We start from the raw sequence: 23136 nt of genomic DNA on the forward strand, positions 1-23136 counted from the left end.
GCGGGGGAGAAAACGCGGGGGAGAAAAAGAGGTATTCTGTGAAATAGATTTCTGTTAGGACTAAAAACAGTGAGTTCAAAAGAATGGGAACCCTCTCCCACCATTCCAATGTGCATGTCCCTAGTGGGTTTTGGCAGGAACCCTGCCCCCACCATCCCAGTGTGCGTGACCCTTGTGGGTTCCTGCTTATTCCTCAGTTCCTTGAGACCAACACTGTAGCCTTGGAACGAAGATGGATCTTTGGTACCCACATCGATTCCAAAGAGGGTATGGTGGGTGAGTTGTATGAATGCACAGATGACAGACTCCAGTGCCCTTCTCCACAGAATGATCAGATCGGTTCCCTCTGGCTTGCTTTGTGAAAGCCTCACAATGTGTACAGGCTTCTACCATTTGCTCCTCTTTGAGGCAAAAAAAGGCACAAGGATGTCCACTGGCCAGAGGAAGTTTGCTCCCACAGCAGTCACACTTCCAAAAAGGAACCCGAAGGGCCACACGTCTTTCGGGGGATCGCTAGGTCACGATTCTTAAAGGGAACAATGAAATAATTAAAAAATGAAGTAAAAGCAGAAGAATGATAGACAGAAGAAAACGGAAGAAGAGAAAACCTCAGCAAAAACGGCTTTCAGAGTAATTGAATGCAGAAAAGTTCCTCAATGAGGCTACCACAATGATAGTCGAAAGAGAACTGAGGGACTAAGTAGGAACCCACTAAGGACATGTGCACAGGGACAGCAGGGGAGGGTTCCTGCCAAAAGCTATAGCAGTTTCCTGAAAGGCAGCCCATATGTGTGATGCACAGAGACCACGACGAACCAACTGTTCCTACCCACCTTTCCTGCTACAGTGCGGGAAATGCTGGTGGTGGAGGGTTTTCCCAGTTTGGCCATGCATGGTCAAGGTTCTCCAGGCATCTTCGCCATTCAGTTGCCAAACAACCCTCTGCTTTCCTCTCAACTTTGGAGCTGGCGGGGGGTGGGGGCAGATTGCTACACAATTGCCAGAAGAGTGGATTTGATTAAGCCTGGCAGGGAGGCTATACTGTCAGTCCTCCCGTCTGTGCTCTCACAAATATTTCCCATTGCTGCACCTCCCACAGGGAAAGTGCAGGCAAGCAAGAGGAGCAGGTCGTGTCTCCTCTTGCAAGCTTGTTTTCTGTTTCTGGGAGTGCTTTGACACTAGGAGTATTTTCAGGTGGAGGGCTCCTCGCATTACCCTGTAATTGCTCTTCTGCTGTAAGCTACAGGTGGAATTCCAACTGACCTTCCAAATCATTGGTGATGTTGCCCTTTTTCTCTGTGTACATCCCACTGAGTTCCATTCACACTAGTGGAAGTGACTTAGCTGGATGGGCGGGGAAGGTCCAATTCACCTGAACAGAAGATATTTAACCATTCTCCTCAATCTTTTTTTTAAATCAGTGACTTACGTTGCACTATATGCTTATGCATTTCAGTGATATTAAGTCCTGCGCGCGCATGTGTGTGTGTGTGTGTGAGAGAGAGAGAGAGAGCACGCTGCGCCAGACAAGGTGCCCTCAGTATGAATATTAATGTCCCCCAGAAACAGCCTGGGGGACCTCAGTAGCACACTTGAGACCACCTCCATTAGCTCAGATAGGGAGACTGTTGAGCAGCAGGGTGAGTGGTACACCAACAGAATCCCTAATCTGTCCTGCTGATGCAACACATGGTGCAAACATTCCAGACCAGTAGTCAGATGGACAAGGAGCCTGCAGAGGGAGATGGAATGCCTGTGTCAAGGGCTCCTTGGAGGGCTCTCTCAGTCTAATCCAGTAGCTAAGTCCAGACACAGACAAAGGGATTCCTTTCAAAGCTTTATTCTTCTTTTACAACTTAACAACTATACCGTTTGCAACTAGATCTGAGCAGCACAGTACCTATGCCCTAAGTTGGAACAGTTGGTCCCCGTTTGAAAGGGAATTACTGGCAGACCCCTGAACTTAAGGACTAGAGAGAGTCCCTCCCCTTTTCCCTTGGAGCCTCTGGGCGCAGCCGTTGTTTGCGCGCCAACTTGGCACTTCGCCTCCTTTCCGCGCCCTCCATCTGGCGCCACTCTCTGTGTCTGCGTCGCGCATCCACCAAGTCTGCTATCTGTGCTTGGTCACTCCCTGGACTGCTAACTAAACTAGGAATGCTGGTGGGAGGAATCTCCGTCAGCTGTTGGTCCTGGGAAAGAGGAGCGCACTCCTCTCCCAGGAGCGACTGCTCTTCCTCAGAATCAGAACTACTCTGGGATTCTATGGGCTCAGTGTCCACCCTGACATCCTGTAGAGTAGACCACACAGCTCCTACTCCCTGGCCCTCAAGTCTGCCCTGATGCTGAACCAAGTACCCCAGTGGGCAGAGCTGAGAGAGATGCACTCCTCCTTGCTCACCCACCCAGGTATTTGTTATGCATGCCAGATTGGCTGCTTCATCCACTATTAAATCATGGATAAGGGAGGTCTTATTTTGAACTGATCTGGCATTTAAAAGCAGCATCTGAGGACCCGTGGGCAGGCTGATGGGGCAACCACCAAACCTGTGCATGGGGGAAGGTGTCCCTGGGATGTTTCTGGAAGCAGAAATGGGCACACGCTGCCTTCCTGGTCAGTGCCATTTTATTTATATTAAATTTATCTATCCCACCACTCCCAAAAAGGTGATTGTGATTTACAATATGAAGCACCAGTATCAGACAACTAAAAGAACATAAAAACAATACAGTCTCAATTAAAATACCAGCAGTCTAAAAAAGCAGCAAGGTTATAAAATATCTTATTTAAAAACTTGGAGAGACAATGAAAACAGCATTATGGATTAAAAGCCTTCCTAAAGAGCTTTTTGCCATACGGTGAAACTCCATTTAGAGGAGGGCAAGGTGGTCTTCCCTCAGGAGGGAGTTCCTTGTAGGGAAGTTGGAGAAATCTGCATCAGATTCAAATGAATTTGGATTTCTATGAATCTGACCTGCAGATTCCGCAGTGGACTGTTTTTTCCCAAGTTGTGCAGATTCTGTGGACTTGCGGAGTAGTTTTTTACTTTCCGAAATTGAACGCAAATTTAGTTGTGCAAAAATATAAAAGTTGCTGGAAACTACACTAACTATACGAATACACCATTTTTAAAAAACACACCCAACCTTTTATACATTTCTAATCTCTCTTCAGCCTCTATTGTGTAGGAATCTTCTTTGTTGTGGTGTGCTCTGTTCATTGTCTGTCTGCTGAGCTAAGAAAAATACGCAAAATGTTATTTGCCAATGAAAGTTCTGTAAATTGTAGTGGACTTTTTTGTGTACTTTTTTGAAGGGGGAAAAATCCAAATCCATCAATGAACACATGATGGAACAAAAGATACCTGACAATCTGCGAAATGCAGATAGAACAGATTTAACAAAATCTGTACATCCCTAGTTCCATGTACATTTCCCCCCCATCTTTTAATTGCCACTATAACACTTTTTAGCCTATCTTTTAACAAGTTATTAAAGAAATCACAGAATAACACCTAAATAAAAAGGTGCTTTAGTGTAAATTTTTAAAACATTCTTTTTAAAGTTATTAAAAATTGCACACTTGAGTGAATTGTTCCTTCCCCTCCCACATGCCTATGGCATGCCTTCTAGTGTAGATCGATCATAACAGGATGTACACACACACATACATACCATAGTCCCAAAGTCAAACACATAGCCACATGTAGCTTATAGCAGAAGAGCAAAAATTGGGTAGTGACAGGTATTACCAGTATGGAAGTTCCCCTTGTTCCCTTTCAAGCAGAATTTTATGTCAAATGTAAATTAAAAAGCAAATGTATGAACTAAATTGTCAAATTATAATGAGGAACACAGATCACTGCAGAAGCACACACAGACCTGTAACATATCCCCCAACTGGTTTGAGGCTGTCAAACTGCTTGTCATACTTTGTTCGTTCTTCAGAAGTGATAGCCCACATATTTGGGCCTCCTGGAAGACAAAATGAAATACCCTTTTTAAACCACTTTAACAAAGGTATGGTCAACTGGGGTGGGGGAAATAATCACCTTTGTTTCCGAAGTAACAATATTAGACCACTTTGTTTCCTAAGTGATAATATTTTAATGACAAACCTTGCCCTTACCAGTTTGGCAGGAATGCTTCTATGTTTGCTTCCTAGATGTACAATTATTTGTTCTTCCTTTGCATGTTTTTCAGCTTTAAAACAGTCATATGGACTTTGCTTTCTGCCATTTTTGACTTCTCACAGTTAAACAATAGGATCTTTTTTTTGCTCAGACTCCATCCCAGAAAAAAAAACCATCCAAATATCCTGATTTTCAGAAAGCAGCTATTTTGGTCTCTCCCTCTCCCCCTCACTTTTTTTTTTCCTTTGGTATTATTAGGGATGGCAGAGAATTCCGCCACAGATTTCAGTGAGGCCAAATGCACTGGCATTCGGCCCCCCGAAATCCGTGGTGGAACAGCCTGCCCCCCCGCCCCCCCGCGGATTCCCCCCGAAATCGATGGCGGAATGGCCTGCCCCCCCGCGGATTCCCCCCAGGTCGAGACTTACCTGGGGCAGATGTTCCGGATGGCGGCGGCTCCAGCTGGTCTTTCGACCAGCTGCCGCAGCTGCCATTTGCATTCTGGTCTTTGCCGTGATAGGCTACGTAAGTCTTTACGTAGCCTATCATGGCAAGCCAATAAAAAAAAAAAAGGCGTACGCAAATGGCAGCGGCTACGGCGGCCGCCATTTGCGTTCCTTATTTTTCGCTGTTTTAATCTACGTAAATATTTACGTAGACTATTACGGCGGAAAAAAAAGGGGGAACACAAATAGCGTAGTGGGCGCTATTTGCGTTCCTCCCCCCCATTTTAGCCTACGTAAATATTTACGTAGGCTAAAACGGTGAATAAAAAAGGAACGCAAATAGCGCCAACTATGCTATTTGTGTTCTCCATTTTTTTCGCCGTAATAGCCTACGTAAATATTTACGTAGGCTAAGATGGTGAAAAACAGGGAATGCAAATGGCAGCTGCCATAGCCGCCGCCATTTGCGTACGCCATTTTTTTTTTTTGCCCAGCCGTGATAGGCTACGTAAAGACTTACGTAGCCTATCACGGCTGCCTGGCTGGACGCAAATGGTGGCCGCCATTTGTGTCCGCACCAGCCAGTCCGCAGCTGGAAATCCGGCTGCGGACGGCCCTGGCCGGCTGCTCCACGGAACTACCGCGGAGCAGAGCTGGCCAGGCAGGATTCCGGGGGGGAGGACCGGATCGCCTCCCCCCATCGAGGATTCCGGGGGGAGGGATGGAGCGCCCCACCACCACGAACAGAATCTGCGAACAGGTAAGTCACTTTCGTACATCCCTAGGTATTATACATGATTATGGCAGCTAAGACCCAGCACAGGCATCACAAATCAAATCCCTAGCAAGGCTGTGGAGTCGATACACGGGATACCCAAAATGTTATGGGAATGCCAAAACCTATAATGTTCACATAACATGTAGTTCTGTGATCCAATTCAAACAAGGAAACTGGTGCCTTAGTGTTACATAAAAATTAGATTATTTTTTATTATAGTTTCTCTGCTTCTTGTCACCCCACTGCCTAATAAGAATATAATTGACTGTATTACAAACCCAGAACAATTGCTAAGTGTAACCCACTGGTATATTTTTCTTTAAGAATTCTGAGGAATATTCCTGCACATGCTCAGTAAAGGAGTGAGATAGGGAGTGGCCACCATTTTAGGCAGTTAACAGAATTGCAGTGTAGAAGAAGCTTGCTTTCTTGTCCCTGTATGACCTTTGAGACAAGACTGTTTAACAATGTTCCTGTGTTGCTGGATCCTGATCCATATTGAGAAGATTCCTGTGAAGCTAGAGTGAGCTGAGTAGAATCTGTTTCCTTCTTCGTCCAGCAGAAAAATCACGCTTCAGAGATAAGTTTTATTTATATTTTTGTTATGGAGTCAAGCTGAAAAAAAAGACAGAACTTTGGGAGGGCTGTGCTCTGTTTTATTGTTTTGGTGACAAGTGTATGGTTATGCATGTAAAATTATTACATGTGCATTATTATTGTTTTAATTAAGATATTAAAATATACATTAATTGTCCCCATACAAAGCCTTTGCTGTGAGTCCCTTTAGAGATCCTGAAGAAAAAGTGTTACATAGGCATTTATACAAATGATTCTTCATGATCCTTCTTCATTGCTTATTTTAAAACAAAATTTAAAAAGTTTATTTTGTAACTCTAAGCCTATAGAACATTAATCTGCAATGCTACAGGAAGTGTTTCAGCATTGTATTTAATTTCTTGTCCCGTCCTACCAGCTAGTTACCAGCTCATTTACACAGTTTTATGCCACAGTGACCTTAAAAATAGGGCAGTAACCTGGTTAATAGACTAAAACTCACATGATTACATTTTAATCCATCAATTAAAGTTGCATAATATGCAAAGACTATATTTTTTTTGAAGCAAGTTCCATGCCTCCTTTGGCTTTTTGGAGATACAATACATGTGTCACAGCAGGTATCGTCTCAGAAGAGGCATCCCTCCTGTGTCTGAGAGAAGGGAGATGGTGTTTGATACCTGCATTTTTTTAAAGATGGTGCTTGATATCTGGATTGTTTATGAACATTTCTTCACTCATAATCATTCTTTTTTTTAAAAAAAGAATCTGCTACCTGATTAATCATAGACATCTTTTAAATCAATTAAAGTGTTCCTTTGATTAATATAACCAATTCATTTATTAAGACTGTATCACTGCTTAAAAGCAATTAATCCCTAATTCTGCATCACTAGAACTCAGTCTTATTGGGGTGGAGGGGTGGGCCAATTCATTATATTATATAATAGGCAGAAAAAAACATTTTCTTCCAATATCCTCAGAATAAATTCTGATACAAGAATAAACTTTAATGAAGTATGAGGAAGGAAAACATTACAAAATAATATATTTGTTAACATAAACCTTTCAAGAAGAATGTACAGAAAAAGAGGATTTCACATTGAGATATATTAAATTCCTTTTACAATAATCAGTAAATGGTTTCCAATTTTTTAAAGGTATCTCATCTCCACCTATGTTCTCCTGTTCTAATAAAATGAGTTAATTTAGCTATCACTGCTAGGTCCCACATTTTATCATACTGGTCTTTCACAAGGGGAAGTTTTTGAGATCTCCAGTTCTTTGCATATAATATCCGAGCAGCAGCAAACAGATCATAGAATCATAGAATAGTAGGGTTGGAAGGGGCCTACAAGACCATTGAGTCCAACCCCCTGCTCAATGCAGGAATCCAAGTCAGAGCATCCCTGACAGATGGCTGTCCAGCCTCATCTTGAACACCTCCAGTGTGGGAGAGCCCACCACCTCCCTAGGGAATTGGTTCCATTGTCGTATTGTTCTAACAGTCAGGAAGTTTTTCCTGACGTTCAGCCGGAATCTGGCTTCCTGTCACTTGAGCCCATTATTCTGTGTCCTGCACTCTGGGATGATCAAGAAGAGATCCTGGCCTTCCTCTCTGTGACAACCTTTCAAGTACCTGAAGAGCACTATCCTATCTCCCCTCAGTCTTCTCTTCTCAAGGCTAAACATGCCCAGTTCTTTCAGTCTCTCTTCATAGGGCTTTGTTTCCAGTCCCCTGATCATCTTTGTTGCCCTCCTCTGAACCCTCTCCAGTTTGTCTGCATCCTTCTTAAAGTGTGGTGCCCAGAACTGGACACAGTACTCCAGATGAGACCTAACCAGTGCTGAGTAGAGGGGAATTAGTACTTCCGGGATTTGGAAGCTATGCTTCTATGAATGCAGCCCAAAAGAGCATTTGCCTTTTTTGCAGCCACATCACATTGTTGGCTCATATTCAGCTTGTGATCGACAACAATTCCAAGATCCTTCTCGCTTGTAGTGTTGTTGAGCCACGTATCGCCCATCTTGTAACTGTGCATTTGGTTTCTTTTTCCGAGGTGCAGAACTTGGCATTTCTCCCTATTAAATTTCATGCTGTTGTTTTCTGCCCAGTACTCCAGTCTATCCAGATCACTTTGAATGTTGTTTCTGTCTTCCAAAGTATTAGCTATCCCGCCCACTTTTGTGTCATCTGCAAATTTGATCAGCATTCCCTGCACCTCCTCCTCCAAGTCATTAATCAAAATGTTGAAGAGCACTGGGCCCAGGACTGAGCCCTGTGGTACCCCACTCATTACCTCTCCCCAGTTTGAGAAGGTCCCATTGATAAGCATTCTTTGAGTCCGATTCTGTAGCCAACTGTGGATCCACCGGATCGTTGTTTCATCTAGCCCACTTTGAGCTAGTTTGCTCATCAGGAGATCATGGGGCACTTTGTCAAAAGCTTTGCTGAAGTCGAGGTATATGATGTCTACAGCATTCCCACAGTCCATAAGGGAGGTTACTTGATCAAAAAATGAGATCAGATTCGTCTGGCAGGACTTGCTTTTGACAAATCCATGTTGGCTTCGAGTAATCACTGCATTGTTTTCAAGGTGCGTACAGATGGGTTGCTTTATCATCTGCTCCAGAATTTTCCCAGGGATTGATGTCAGACTGACTGGTCTGTAGTTCCCAGGTTCCTAGATAAGATACTAATTCCTTGTGCTCTTGAACTACTGACCCTTTTCATCCTAAAGCTCAAAAGGAAAACTACAGGCCCCAGGTCCAAAGGAATTTCCTAACATAGTCTTATAGCCACAGTCCCTTATCAAGGACACTCTTGCTGGACCATGAAGCTTCACTTCAGAAGGACCATACTTCATATTGTTTTAGTGTTGTGTACGTAGTGTACTCAGGCAGCCACATTAATATCAGCTACTCAATCAGTTGTATTCAAGGAAAAAAGAACACTCAAGCAAGAGTTTAAATGATACAGAATGCCTTCTTTTTACTACACCAAAGCTGATATATGTTTGGCAGCTTCTTTCTGTCATGGTCCCTATGCCTTTAAGAGGCAGAAATTAAAAAATCACAGACTCTTCATGTCCAGGAAAGCTTTTGGTTGAATTTTTGCTTATTAAGCAGCTGCTAAAATTACAGGAGCCCTGACAGCAAAAAGGGTCAAAGTGCTCAAAGTACTGTCACATTATTCACTGTGTATGTCACCAGCCTTTAAAAACCTGCAAAACTAGCAGATGCCTCAGGTAGATTATGCTACAGTGTGTGTTCATGCAGAGTGTTCACAAATATGCACACACTATAATTTAACAGTTGTGGGGAAAAAAGTCATTAGCTTAACACTGACCCTGCACATAGTAAAGCAAACAGACAGGAGGTCTGAGTGAAAGAGAAATATTTAGGCCACAGGCTTCAGTGCCACATGAATAACGAGACAGAACCAGAATGGTAGGAACTGTCTATCCCACTAGCGATTGTTTTCCTATGTGGCAAATACTAACCAATCAAAAGTGCTATGCAATTGTCCTGCCTCTGTAGTATTTTGAATCCAATCAGTGTTAACCATGACTGTGCCTTGTCATTCAATGTATAAAAGCTTTGTTTTAACTGTGCTCAGGGACAACCTCCTTACAAGATACGTAAGCTTCCTTTCTTCTTTTGTTTTCTTTCAGTAAATAGGTGAATGCTAAAGAATGCTGTGAAGATTGTGTAATGACCATGAGAACCACACCAAGCAAAAAACATGGACTGAGCCCATATGAAATCATTACAGGAAAACCAATGAGAATACCCACTGCACCGCCCACTGTACCTGATTTAAAACGAGCCCAAAGTGAAATGGTTAAATATTGTCAGGCACTGATGCATGCTGTGAGTGATTTTCATTCACAGGTTAAGAATGCACACCTGTCGGAACCAATAAGCAAGCAGTGTTACCCATTTCAGGCTGGAGACTGGGTCTATATAAAGAAACACCAAAGAAAATCCACTTTGGAACCATGGTGGCAAAGACCATACCTGGTCCTGTTTGTCTCCCCCACTGCAGTCAAGCTGGCAGGAATCGACTCCTGGATACATGCCTCCCAGTGTAAACGCGTGCCTGCACCAAGGCCAGTGCTAGCTGATCCAGCCCCCCAAGAGATGACCTTAAGGAACAGAGACGGCGCACTCAAATGGAGTGACACAGGTTGCCCAGCCCAAAAGCAGACATAGATTGCTCTGCCAAGTGGAGATCTAAAGGTCCAGATCCGCAGGGCAGGTACCAGCAATCCTAACCCAGAAGCAGACAGCTAATCCCAAGACTGTCAGATCAAGGAGAGACCCAGAAGACTTAGAGGATTTTATGCTTTTAAGTGAATTGCTGACTGAGGGTTACACAACTGAAGAAATTTGTAATAATGCACTAAATGAACAAGCCAAAATTAGTCCAAACAACATGTTCCCTCATCCAGCAATACCACAAGACCTTGTATGACATACTCCCAAAAGGAGGGAGAAAGTTTTGCTTGTTTTTGTTTTGTTATATTTCTGATACTGTTGAGCATTTTTGGAGCACTGGCTTATTTTGGTTTGTTTTAAGAGAATTCAAGGCTGACAGTTTTATCAAATGTTTGCTCCTAAGTGGTCAGTGCATTTGTTCAGTTGAAACACTGCAATCATGCACAGTTATTTTAGAAAGGTTGTATTTACTGTTGTTCTGTGTGTCTGTTTGTTTCATGTTGCCTCCTCAGCTTTCACCAGAAACACATTGGTGCAATTTTCCCTCAGGGTGGCAAAGGAGTAAATCAGACAAATTGTTGGGTTTGTCATCATGTCCTAGTTAGGGATGGCGGAGAATTTCTCCCCGAATCTTCGGGGGGCCGAGCGCCAACGCATTCGGCCCCCCGAAATCGGCAGTGAAATTCTCCGCCCCCCCCCCCCCGGGATGGGACTTACCTTTGGCAAATGTCCCGCCCAGTGGCAGGTCCCAGCGGCAGTTCGTCGGCCTTTCGTCGGGGGTGAGGGCGGCAGCTGGTCTTCTGACCGGCTGCCGCCACCGCCATTACAAAGTAAAGTGTAAACAAAAAACAAAAAACCCATGATAGGCTACGTAACGATTAACGTAGCCTATCATGGCTAGATTTCCAAAGTCAGCCGTGATAGGCTACGTAAATCGTTACGTAGCCTATCACGGGTGACTTTGAAAAAAAAAAAAGCCCGTACGCAAATGGCGGCACCCTATGGGTGCCGCCATTTGCATTCCTTATTTAGTCCCGGTAGTCTACATAAAGATTTACGTAGACTAGTCTATGTAAATCTTTACGTAGACTACCGGGACCAAATAAGGATTTGCGTACGCTTTTTTTTTTTCCCAAAGTCACCTGTGATAGGCTACGTAACGATTAACGTAGCCTATCACGGCTGACTTTGGAAATCTAGCCGTGATAGGTTACGTTAATCGTTACGTAGCCTATCATGGGTTTGTTTGTTTGTTTTTTACTTTTTGTTTCGCCGCTGGGGAGACGGGGCGCTTCTCCCCAGCCTGAATTTCGGCCGGGCGAGGCGGGACACCTCCCCCCCCTCACCTGAACTTCGGGGGTAGAAGCGAAGCACCCCTGCGAAAAGGTAAGTGACTTTCGTACATCCCTAGTCCTAATACATGCTGGAGAGGGAATGGCCTACTGTGGCCTTGGATGAAACAGAAGTAACACAACTCTATTTTCTTGAACTAGAGGGAAACACCACTTGGCAACGTGTAAGACACAACAATTCAAAATATTTACTAACAATCCCCGCATTAGGAAAATATGGTTGGCAATGTAATGGAACTCTCCAGTTAGGTACCAGCAAGTGCATAATGAATGATAAAATAAATGGAGTCCGGTCAGCAAATGGCACGTGGGTACAAAACCCCACCTTTCACAAGGTACTACCAGCAATGGATGATGTCTCATAGGTGCAGCCAATCATTTGCAGCACTGGCAAGTCATTACTTTGTGTGTAGTAACAAGGCTTTTAAAAAACCTACCTCTTCACTGGGCAGGAAACTGTTTTGTAGCTGTCTTAATGCCTGTTACTAGAGTCACTAATACACTACCTACTGGAAAGGTGAGTAACTACTGCAGCACAGCCCAAGAAGAAATTGATTCCAGAAGCCCATTAACCAAAAATCAGAAGTTTTGAGGAACTGTTTCCCACGATGGGCACTGCCCAAATCAAGTCTGCTGTAATAAGATTACAGGCCCTAATCAAAGTTTTGTCTAATGAAACTGCTTACAAGCAATCATTAAAGAAGTGCAATAAGACAAATGGTGTTGCAAAACAGGATGGCTCTAGATTACATCTTAGCCCAACAAGGTGTCTGTGCTCTAACTGGGAGAAAATGCTGTGTTTGCATTCCTGATGAGTCAAATGCCATTGACTTACACATAGCCCAAATACAAAGAGTAGCCCAAGAAGCCCACAAAGACCAAGAAAACAGATGGTGGAGTTGGATAGAAAACATTTCTATCAACTTAACAGAATGGATGAAAACCTTGCTGGGTCGTGTAATTATATGATTGCTGTTTTTCATTCTTTTGTATGTTTGTGTGCATCTTATTGTGCTATTTAAAACTTTGTCTTAAAAAGATGGTAAAGCTGTGCAAACTGAGCAAATAAAGTTAATAGTAATAAAAGTATTAGAAAATAGCCAAGAAAGAAAAGCAGAAGTGCAAAAGCTAATGAGCAAAAGAATCTCAGCCTGGTAGCCAAAGCATCCTCTTCTGAGATGCTTGACCAAAAGGAGGGAATTGTGGAAGAAAAAAACAAAAATCATTAGTTTAACACTGACCATGCACATAGTAAAGCAAACAGACAGGAGGTCTGAGTGAAAGAGAAATATTTAGGCCAGTGGCTTCAATGCCACATGAATAACCAGACAGAACCAGAATGGCAGGAACTGACTTTCCCACTAGCGATTGTTTTCCTATGTGGCAAAGTGCTATGCAATTTGTCCTGCCTCTGTAGTGTTCTGTATTCAATCAATGTTAGCCATGACTGTGCCTTGTCATTCAATGTATAAAAGCTTTGTTTTAACTGTGCTCTGGGAGTACCTCCTTACAAGATTCTTGTGGGAATCACCACATATGTATGCTTCCTTTCTTCTTTTGTTTTCTTTCAATAAAGAGGTGAGTGCTCAAAAATGCTGTGAAGATTTATTTGACACAGTACATGTTCTTCAGCGAGTTGCCCCCAAATCCTGAGGCATATCAGTGTTTGAATTGTTAAATGCTACTATGATGAAGGAAGAGGAAAGCTCCTTGTCTTCAGAGAGTACCTTAAGCGACTTACCATTTATGGCTGTAGGAATCTGAGCCATCATGGTCCTGAATGTTACTTGCTAGCTCTTGGCCATCTGCAACCTAACAACATTATACCATTAATAATGTAACAAGGGCAAAATGTAGTTCAGCTCCTGCAAAGCAAAATGGAAGTCTACCCCGTTTAGCCTACACGTCTGACAATAAACAATACAGGACTCCAGACCTCTGCTAAAGATGCTGAGTTAACATTTGGGCAGGGGAGGGAGGATTTTTACATGAGGTATATGATGCAGTCTTGAAAAAGGTAGTCTTTTCTTAAAGGAAAATGTACCAATTGTGGAGCAAGATATGTTTGAACATTAAAACATGATCAAAATACGTATAGAACTTGGAGCAAGAATAAGCATTACATACTATAGTAGTTCTTTTCAAGGCCTATCATCCCTAACTAATGAATCAGTGAGCGTCAGTGCTAATACCTGTAGAAGTCTTACCTGATGGGTGGGAATGGAGAGAAAAAGGCAGTGATATGGATATGGGGGGTGGGGGAAGGAATCAGATACAGGAAAAGGGAAAGAGAATACTAACAAAGTGTCTTCAGTTATCCTTGGACTGATAAACCCAATCATTGCTTTTCCATTTCAAGCTACAAGCAGCATAGGAGCTCTGCTTCCACACTGATAGTGGGGTGGGCAGTCTCCCTTTCCCCAGCGCCAAATGTTTGGGGGGGGGGTTCATCAAGTTCACAGTAAAACACTCCATTCCCCCTCACTGTGGTCCTAACGGAGGGTTCCATGTGGCTGTAATTTAGAGGGGGAGAACCACAAATGTAAAGGCAATGCTATTTGGAAAAGGAAGAGTTAAAGTGATAGAGCTGATTCCTAGACAGGAGTTATGAGTAAAGGTGGCAATTCAAGCCCAGTGTGGAAGCAGGTGAGGTGTTTTTGAAATCAATTTGAAATGTTACTTCCCTGTAAAATAAATTATTGACTCTTGGAGCAGTGATTTATGGAACCAGCAAGAGATGAGGAAACTTCATAGTTTACCATTACCAGAGTTCCAAGTAGTCAGCTCTAAGTGCGCATGACATGGGGCCAGAGAGATATAGCCCTGTGCCATGCAGCATTATCATCTGAGTTGTGGTTTCACTCCATGGGTTTATGTACTTGTGGTGGTGTTTTGTGACCAGTTGCCAAGTTACACCATACCATACTATGTTCTGTCATGGTGATGTGGGTAGGGCAGTTATTTTAATTATTTTTTTCTCCCATTGAAGTCAATAGGAGGAAAATGTATTGCTCCAGGTCTAGAGCTGGTGTAAAGTTGCACTGTCAATGGAGGCATGGCTGTGGATTGAAGAAGTATAGGATAGGATACAGTTGTCCACATCCTGCCCATGACTCTGTCCTGTTTCAGACATTCCACCAGGGTGTCTTTGCCAGTGGAACAGTTCTGCCAGCAGACTGTTCCACCTGCTTATCTGGAGTGTTCCAGTGACATACCTGTTATGCTGTCAGCATATCTTGAGTTTTGCCTGCATAGCATAGCTTCTGACAAATCCTATAGCCCCTCATCTGAAAGATCTCAAGTATAGGACTGTACTCTAAGGCACCAATTCTATACTCTGGGAGTAAGCCCCATACACCTCAGTGAACCGGAGTAAAAGTGAACAGGATTCTGCTGTAAATATTTTTAAAACAGTAAACCATAATTTACAAAAATATTACAAAATCTGGATTAAAAAATGTAACATTCACACAAACATAGTCTCAAGCAAATCTGTGCTCCCCAACTACAACTAGTTATAAAGTTAGTTAACAATGTGAGAGACTTGGAAGGGAAATGTTAAATATTTAGTGCTTAATCTAGAAATTTAATTAGGAGTGATGCAAAAAAACTGAATACAGGCGCTCCTGTTCCATTTCTCACAATCAGGTGTGGGTTGAACAGGCTACTAGCAGGGCCTGCTCAACCAGCACTTCAAATGCCTGCCCCCGCTTCTTCCTGTCCCACTAAAGAACCCACTGAAGTTACCTGGGGCAAGAGAAAGGGGTAACAGCAAAGTCTGGTGCTCCAGCTCATTGGTAGTTCCACTGAGGATGGGACTGGGACTAAAAGTCCCAACATCCCCAGCAGGAAAATGATACTATTTGTGTCCATTTCTGCCAGGAGAAAGTAGAATTTGACACAAATATCACCATGTTCACACTGAGGATGCTAGGACTCAGTGGAAGAGGCCTCTGCCAAGGAGTGGGAGCACCAGACTTTGCTGCTTCCCCCTTCTCCTGCCCCAGGTAGGTCTGGTGGGCCCTTGGGGATGGGACAAAGGCAGATGCTTCAAACACCTGTGAGTATTTTGTACACACTTGCTTCTAGCACACACAAAAGTTCAAGCACCTTTGGGGCAAACACAAGGATGCTTGTGCATCCCTAGTTTTGATGCTCTGTTTTCAGGTACTTTTGAATATTTGGTGGAATTAATCCATGCCACTGTCAATAAAGGAAAGCTGGCCAGAGCAATTCTATAGTACCACTGATGTATAAGTAACATCAGAGTGGTGTAGTCAGGTTCCAAAGTTGATCCAGCATCCCCAGCAACTTCACTAAAACCCACCAATCACAGCACGGCATGCTGATTACACCCTTACATAAGCCATGCATAGTAGGATGCAATAATTCTTGAAGCCAAAACACTCAGCTGGGATTTATAAATCTGTTGTTGAGCGGTGCCTATCCATATGGCCTCAGTTTTCTCTCTCGATCAGGTGACTCATAGACACACCTGTTCAGGTAAGGGAAACAAGCTAGTCGGATGGAGTGAGAATGGTTCACCTGTCTCAGGACCTCTTTCCCTAGAGAAGTTTGGTTGTCTCTTGCTCTCCTTTAACCTTCAGTGAGCCATTAATACTTTATTTCACCTGGCTTTTAATTTGAGTTGAACTTTGTTGCTTCTACTTTTATGCTTGAATTGTTTTATCTGGCTCTTGTCAGCCACTTCTGAGTTTATTTTTATATATATTTCTAAAAACATACAGAATATGGCATCACACTACCCCACAATACAGATGAGACACAGCCTGGCAGATACAAATACACCATAGTGCTCTCACCAGTGTGAACCACTGCGGTGCCGCCAGCATACTTCCAGTCATTGAAGCACTCCAGGGATCTCTGAAGATGGGGGATTCAAATAGCCTTATACCATTAACACACATACAACCTGGAAATAAGCACCTTTCTGAGTGGCCAACACACAGAGAAGGAATCCCCCGAAAGCCAGCTTCCCCATGGAAGGACTCAAGCCCCACAATACCCCTGAAAGGGGAGGAGCCTTTTGTCAGGTGGGGAGATACGAAGGCAAGCAACAACAGGCACCACAACTGCATGTTTACAGGAAACAAGCCCATGACTTCCTTGGTAGGTCGATGGGGGAAATCAGAGAGATGGAAAACAAGAAATGGTTCTTCAGATCTCATCATGGAAAAAATGTAGAATTAAGGCAAAACTGAAATTTTGGATTCATACTGTGTAACAATTGTGTTATTTGTTCTCTATTGCTTCAAAGGGCAGAACTAGAAGCAATGGGTGGAAATTGCAGGGAAACAGATTTCAGCTAAACACGGGGAGAAACATTCTAATGGTAAGGGCTGTTTAACAGTAGAACAGACTGCCTCGGGAAGTGGTGGGCTTTCCTTTACAGAAGTCTGGGCAGCTACCTGTCAGGGATGCTGAACTTGCATTCTGCATTGCAAATCCTGCATTGAACAAGACATTGGATTAGATGACCCCCAAAGTCCCTTCCAACTCTACAATCCTACGATTCTAAGTCTGAGGCAAAAAATGGGGGAACAGGCAGGACTGGACTCCACACAGCATTTTTTTAACTGCACAGCAACAGGAGCAAACAGGACAAAAAAGGCTCCTGTATCACCCAGTCTAAGAAACAGCCATTTATATTTTTGAGGACTGAAAGATATAATAATTGTATAAATACACCAAGACTGAACAGGTTACTTAAGTAGCCATAATCTAGTAGAACAACACAGGTTTAGCAAACATGGATTCCAGGTTCCTGGGTTCCCTGAAGGTGGTCACCGACACTTAAGGCACACCTGAGAGTGTGTGCAGAGGAAGTTGAGGGAAAATGGAAAAAATGCAAAGAACAACTGGGGATACAAACTCAACAAATAAGGCAAAAATAAGGATAAGACAGCTGATGGCAACCTAGATGATAAGGATCTAAGTTTTGGGAGACAGACAAGGAATGAAAGATTCCATAAGGCAAAACATTTTTGAAGCTTTCCATTACAAGGAAGAATTTTCCGCTGGGATTGGTGGAACGCTCAACATTTTAGCCATTTTGGTTAATATAAAATGAAAGTACTTTGACAAATCAGTTATCCCCATGTGAACACTCCTCACTTTCTTAAGCCTCAAATTTACTTCCAAGAGCAAGGTGTACATGGGTTTGGAATCAGCCACTGGAGTTCTTTGGGGTAATCGGGCCTATTTGGCATTGGATCAATGGGTCAGCAGTTGGAACCTTTGAAATCGCTGTGCAATTTGCATTACATTTTGCAGATAAAATTGTTCATATCCTCTCTGACATGGATGCCACAATTTTGACAGAATCTGAGATGGATGTGGCCATGGCATCATCTGGGCCTGTTGCTATAGATACTTTTCTGCTTGTACAGCTTGAGGATGTTGACAAGCTGCTTGAAGGACTGAAGCCTATCACTTATTCTTTAGACCCTTCCTCCTCCTGACTAGTGAAATCAGGCAGGGCTGGGCTTATAATATGGATATCAAAAGTGGTCAATGCCTCATTAAAGGATGGTGATCTTGAAGGATGCAGTAGGAAAACCACTGTTGAAGAAGACAGGTCCAGATACCTTGGCTCTGGAGAATTATCACCCTGTTTCAAATCTACCATTTCTGAGCAACGTCTTGGAGTGGTGGTGTCAGCTCCAGGCAATCTTGGATGACACTGATTATTTAGATCCATTCCAACCTGAAGCTTGGACTGGGTTCTGGATGGAAATTGCCTTGGTCACCCTGGTGGATGACTTACACCAGGAAATGGATGGGAGGTGTGTATGACCCTGATGGTTTGTCTGGACCTTTCTGTGGCTTTCTGGAATGGGGCTTGGAGGCATGGTACTATGGTGACTCCATTCCTTCCACGTGGGGGTGGAATGGACCATGAAGGTGGTGCTAGGGGACTTTTGTTCCACCCACTGGCCTCAAGGTTCCATCTTGTCTTGCATGCTCTTCAATATCTACATAAAACTATCTGGAGGTTTTGTTATCAGTATGTGGATGACACACAGCTCTAACATTCTTTTTTTTTTTACCATCTAATCGTGGGGAGGCAGCTGAAACTGATGGTGTCTGAGGGCAATATTCAGATGGATGAGGGTTAACAAACTGAAGCTTGGTCCAGATAAAGGAGACGTACTGTGGGTTAGGAATCTGCTAATCTGGATGGAGTAATACAGGGAGTGTAGTCTGGGAGTGCTTCTGGACTTAGCACTAAACATGGAGTTGCAGGTGGTGTTGGTGTGCAGGCTGGTTCATCAGCTGTGAACTATTCTAGAAAAAGGGGACTTAGCCACAGTGGTTATGTCCAGGTTACATCATTGGACTATGTGGGGCCCTTGAAAATGGTTCAGAAACTGCAACTAGTACAGAATGCGGAAGCTAGAACAACAGTGTGAGATAGGCACTCAGATCATATTACACCCATTCTGTAACAGTTACATGGGCTGCCTATTCGTTTCTGGGCACAACTCAAGATGTTGTTTTTGGCTTTTAAAGCCCTAAGCCATTTGGGTCCTGGTTATCTGAAGGACCACATACACCTGTACAAGCCTGCCCAAGCATTAAGAACAGCATTGGAGACCCTGCTCTGTGGCCTGACAAAGAGGCTGGTGGGCACTCAGTGGTAGTCATGCACCTTTGAAACTCTCTCCCTGGGTAGATATGACCTCATCACTTTTTCTTAGTTTTTAGACAACTATGAAGATCTTTTTATTTCATTTGGTGTTTCATTGCATTGTGCTACACTTGGGAGGGGGGGAGGGGGGAATAAGCTGCTTCTTCTTATCATCTTAATTTGTGGTTTAAATGTTGAATTTGTAATTAATGTATGTTTATGTGTTTTAGAGAGGCTTTTGACCCACCCTTCAGGTGACACTGCCCTTAAGGTAGTTTATAAATCTCTGAGACAGCAGAGCACCCTGAAGGGTGGGTCAAAGGTATTTAAAATAAAATAATAATAATTAAAAAACTGTCTGTCTCCAGAACATACATGGGAATTTGGGAACATTACTAACATATCTCTTCTAAGAACCCTAACAGGTACCTCAACTTGGGGCTCAAACACTCAACAGTTACAAACACCCGACAGCAACCTCCACTTCACTCCTACAACTTGGGCTGCCAGGACAGAGCACCCCACGCAGGTGAGCAAAAGAAGGGGCAACCACGCTATAAAGTACAACTGCTGCCATGGTCTGCCATGTTTCTCCACACCCTTTGGCTATATGTGATTATGGTGTCTTGTCTAAACTGTGCTGCAACGCTCTCTCTCCCTCGCCCCACCTCCCACCCCAGTGGGCAGCAGTGTCTCCCATGCACAGGACAGGCGCTCACTTCCACATGCAGTTAAGCTCTCTGTTGGCAAAGGCCAGGCACTCTGCTCCGACATTGTCATTGCTGGAAAAAAGTTCATGAGCTTTTGCATTGCAAGAACGCAGCCCAGTTTTGGGGAGCATAACAAACTGTCACCACACACAGAGAGTTCCACAGTAACCTCGAGGGGGGAATGGGTACCTATATTAACAATCACTGCAATCCGTTCCCCCCCCCCCCCCAGAGGGGGAAGACTTGAGGCATACGCACTGACAGAGCACTCAAGTGACATCCCTTCCTCCTCTCTCTCACTGCCTCAAAAACACCTACTGTGCATCTAGGTCCAGGGACTGCATCGTGGTTGCTGACTAGAGATGGATGAATCTGTTGGTTTAGCTGTCTCTAATGTTTTTTAAGCACAGTTTCACTCCATCCCATTTTCACACCAGTTTACAAATGTCTTTTTTAAAAGTCCACACAAAAATGTATACACATTTTTGTATACATTTTCCTCTAATATCTACATTTTCGCAAGCAATTCTCCCTATTATATCTTTTTATATGCTACTCTCCCTCATTTATACATTTTGTATGCAATTTTCCCTAATATATGCATTTTCATATGCATTTTTTGTTTGGAGGACTGCATCACAAAATTCAGAGAAGTGTGAAAATCAAAGGATAATTGCGTTCCAGTTCACATATCGGTTTGGGAACTGCAAATTATGTCAGTTTGTATCACAATGTGAGCCAAACGAATATCTCACCCATCCATATCACTGACTATTTCTCATTACTTTGCGTGTTTCCTCTTGCTCTTCACAAGCCACTCCACTCAAGGCACAGAATCGATTCCATGCTGCCCATGAGGGAGGCCCACCCCAAGACCAGCAATAGTGACCAGGATGCTACCAGCTGTTGCTCTGTGGGGTGTTAACCTACTTGTTCCAGGAAGGCTCCTGTACTCATGACAGACAGTTATGCAAGAGGTGAAGGTGCTCATATCATGGAAATATGCAATCAGAGACACTGCACCTGCTACCCTGCTGTCTGTCAAGCCGCTGTCCAAGGAACCAAGGCCTTGTTAGCGTGACTGGATGGCAACCTCATGTGTCTTTCCTGTTCAAAATCTCCTCCATCCCAAATGTTGATCAAGAAAAGCTATGAGTTTGTTTCATGTGAAGTTTTTGTTGTTGTTGCTAAGGAGTAGTAGATAGAGATACCTTTCTCATACCCTATTAGGATCTGGCTTCTGCTGGGCTCAATAAGTGGGCAGGCAGAGAGACTGAAGGGCTCAGGAGCAGTGGCCCCTCCTTTCTGCTCACTCAGGCTCCCTGGACTGTAAGGCGGAAGGTCTCTCAGGGTGCACAGGGATCGGTGCTACTGCCAAGGTGTATGAGGCAGTCAGTTGGTGGAGAAGAGGAGGTGGAGAAGGAGAGAGGAGGAGGCAGAGGGGCAATGGGTCATCTGGGATGCCACCTGGCAGGACTGGCCTACTGGGAAAAGAGCAGGGGGTGGATTGGTCACACTGGTTGTCAGGGAAGGGGTGGTTCAAAAGGGCTGGGTGGCCCATGTAGGAGCCAGGCTATTGGCCCATGCAGCACTTATCCTGACTGGCTGTGGAGGCCCCTCTCTACCTTACCTAGTGTAGGGTTATACCCTTGATTTGAACCTGGGACCCCCGCATTGAAAACATGAGCTGCTCCACCAGGTTAGGGCTCTTTCTGCAGCCCCTGTGCTCCTGGAATCCATGACTAAGAGAAGACAAATGCCCTGTCATATGTCCAATTCCTACCTGCTGCTTTGGCTGAGTGAACAGGGAACTGCTCCATGATGTTTGAAATGTGAGCCAGGTGGCTTCACACATCAGAGTGGTGCAGCCAGCCCCAGGAGGAGCGGTCATGCTTCCTGGTGCCAACTGAGTCTTTTCATGAGGTGAACATCTTCCTCATGGAGACGGCCCATGCTGCATGAAGCCAGGGACTCAGCCAGCACCAGGAGGAATGGATGATCTTCCCAGCTCTGACCGAGTGCTTTCGCATGGTGCTACCACAGCGATGGTGTGGGCCACAAGAAGACAGGGACCTTTCTCTCCGTTCTCTGTTCTGGAAGAAGCATGGAACTCAGTGCCTCTGCCAGCATGGAGAAAGGCAAAATGGTTGGATGCAAGTGGGGTGATGATGTCAGTCGGTGGGAGTGGTGTGGGTTTTCTGGAAAATTTTGAACTGGAAATTTTTCCAATGCAAATTAAGTTAATTTGCATAGGTAAATTTGCAGTTTGCATTGGAAAATGTTGTGATGCCCTAAAGAGATCTAATTTAGCATGTTGATCTTATTTGTATTTAGTAAACGACAAAGGTAAAAAAAGTACCCCATGTTAATTTTTGGTCTAATACACCACAAGTATTTGACCTGAAAATAAAGCGCACATGCTCCTTGGGAGGAAAGCTATGGCAAACCTAGACAGCATAGTAAGAAGCAGAGACATCACCTTGCCGACAAAGTCCGTCTAATCAAAGCTATGGTTTTCCCAGTAGTAATGTACGGCTGTGAGAGCTGGACTATAAGGAAGGCTGAGCGCCAAAGAGTTGATGCCTTCGAACTGTGGTGCCGGAGAAGACTCTTACGAGTCCCCTGGACTGCAAGGAGGTCAAATCAGTCCATCCTAAAGGAAATCAACCCTGAGTGCTCATTGGAAGGACACATACTGAAGCTGAAGCTCAAATATTTTGGCCACCAAATGCGAAGAGAAAACTCCCTGGAAAAGACCCTGATGCTGGGAAAGACTGAAGGCAAAAGGAGAAGGGGATGGCAGAGGATGAGATGGCTAGATAGCATCACCGATGCAATGAATATGGACTTGAGCACACTGAAGGAGAGAGCGGAGGACAGGTAGGCCTGGCGTGCTATGGTGCATGGGGTCACGAAGAGTCAGACACGACTGAACGACTGAACAACAACAATAAATGTGATTTAAATGTTATATTTACTGGACTACTTGCAAAAAATTAAATACAAAAGCATGTACTTTCCTTACAGTGTTTCAATTTAAGGGGGGGGGGGAAATACAGGTACTGAAAACCGTTGACATGTTCATTAATTTTAGCAGCCTAAAGAACTGAGCATGATAGCTGACAATCACTCATCTATTTCAACAGAGTTCAACTCTCTTCCACTAAGGTTGTGGAAGGTTGTGAAACCTTCAGTTTCGCTGTCACTACTTATTAGTTCCATTTCACACTGAGACGGTAATGTATTTCAGTGACATATGTATTCTTTCACATAATAGGCAAGGATAATAATCT

The 23136-nt window shown here is 43.8% G+C and overlaps 1 protein-coding gene across 14 annotated transcripts in view; it reads right to left on the reverse strand.

The window, feature by feature from the left end:
- Window positions 1–23136, reverse strand: part of ITSN2 (intersectin 2) — a 196167-nt gene that overhangs the window by 159468 nt on the left and 13563 nt on the right. For 3 of the 14 annotated variants that reach the window (XM_084821915.1, XM_084821888.1, XM_084821823.1), the window contains exons 2-3: window positions 13224–13294; window positions 3880–3972 (exon numbers count right to left, since the gene is read on the reverse strand). In XM_084821915.1, coding sequence (XP_084678041.1) covers window positions 3880–3972; window positions 13224–13254 — 124 coding nt within the window. In that variant the 5' untranslated portion in view covers window positions 13255–13294. Of the gene's footprint in view, window positions 1–1263; window positions 1373–3144; window positions 3234–3879; window positions 3973–13223; window positions 13295–23136 lie in introns of those variants that run through there. The other 11 variants (XM_084821797.1, XM_084821806.1, XM_084821833.1 and 8 more) reach the window with 6 other exon arrangements.

Source organism: Heloderma suspectum, chromosome 1 (assembly GCF_057233095.1).
Source record: "Heloderma suspectum isolate Gila_16-S chromosome 1, 16-S_ref, whole genome shotgun sequence".
Classification (NCBI taxonomy): Eukaryota; Metazoa; Chordata; class Lepidosauria; order Squamata; family Helodermatidae; genus Heloderma; species Heloderma suspectum.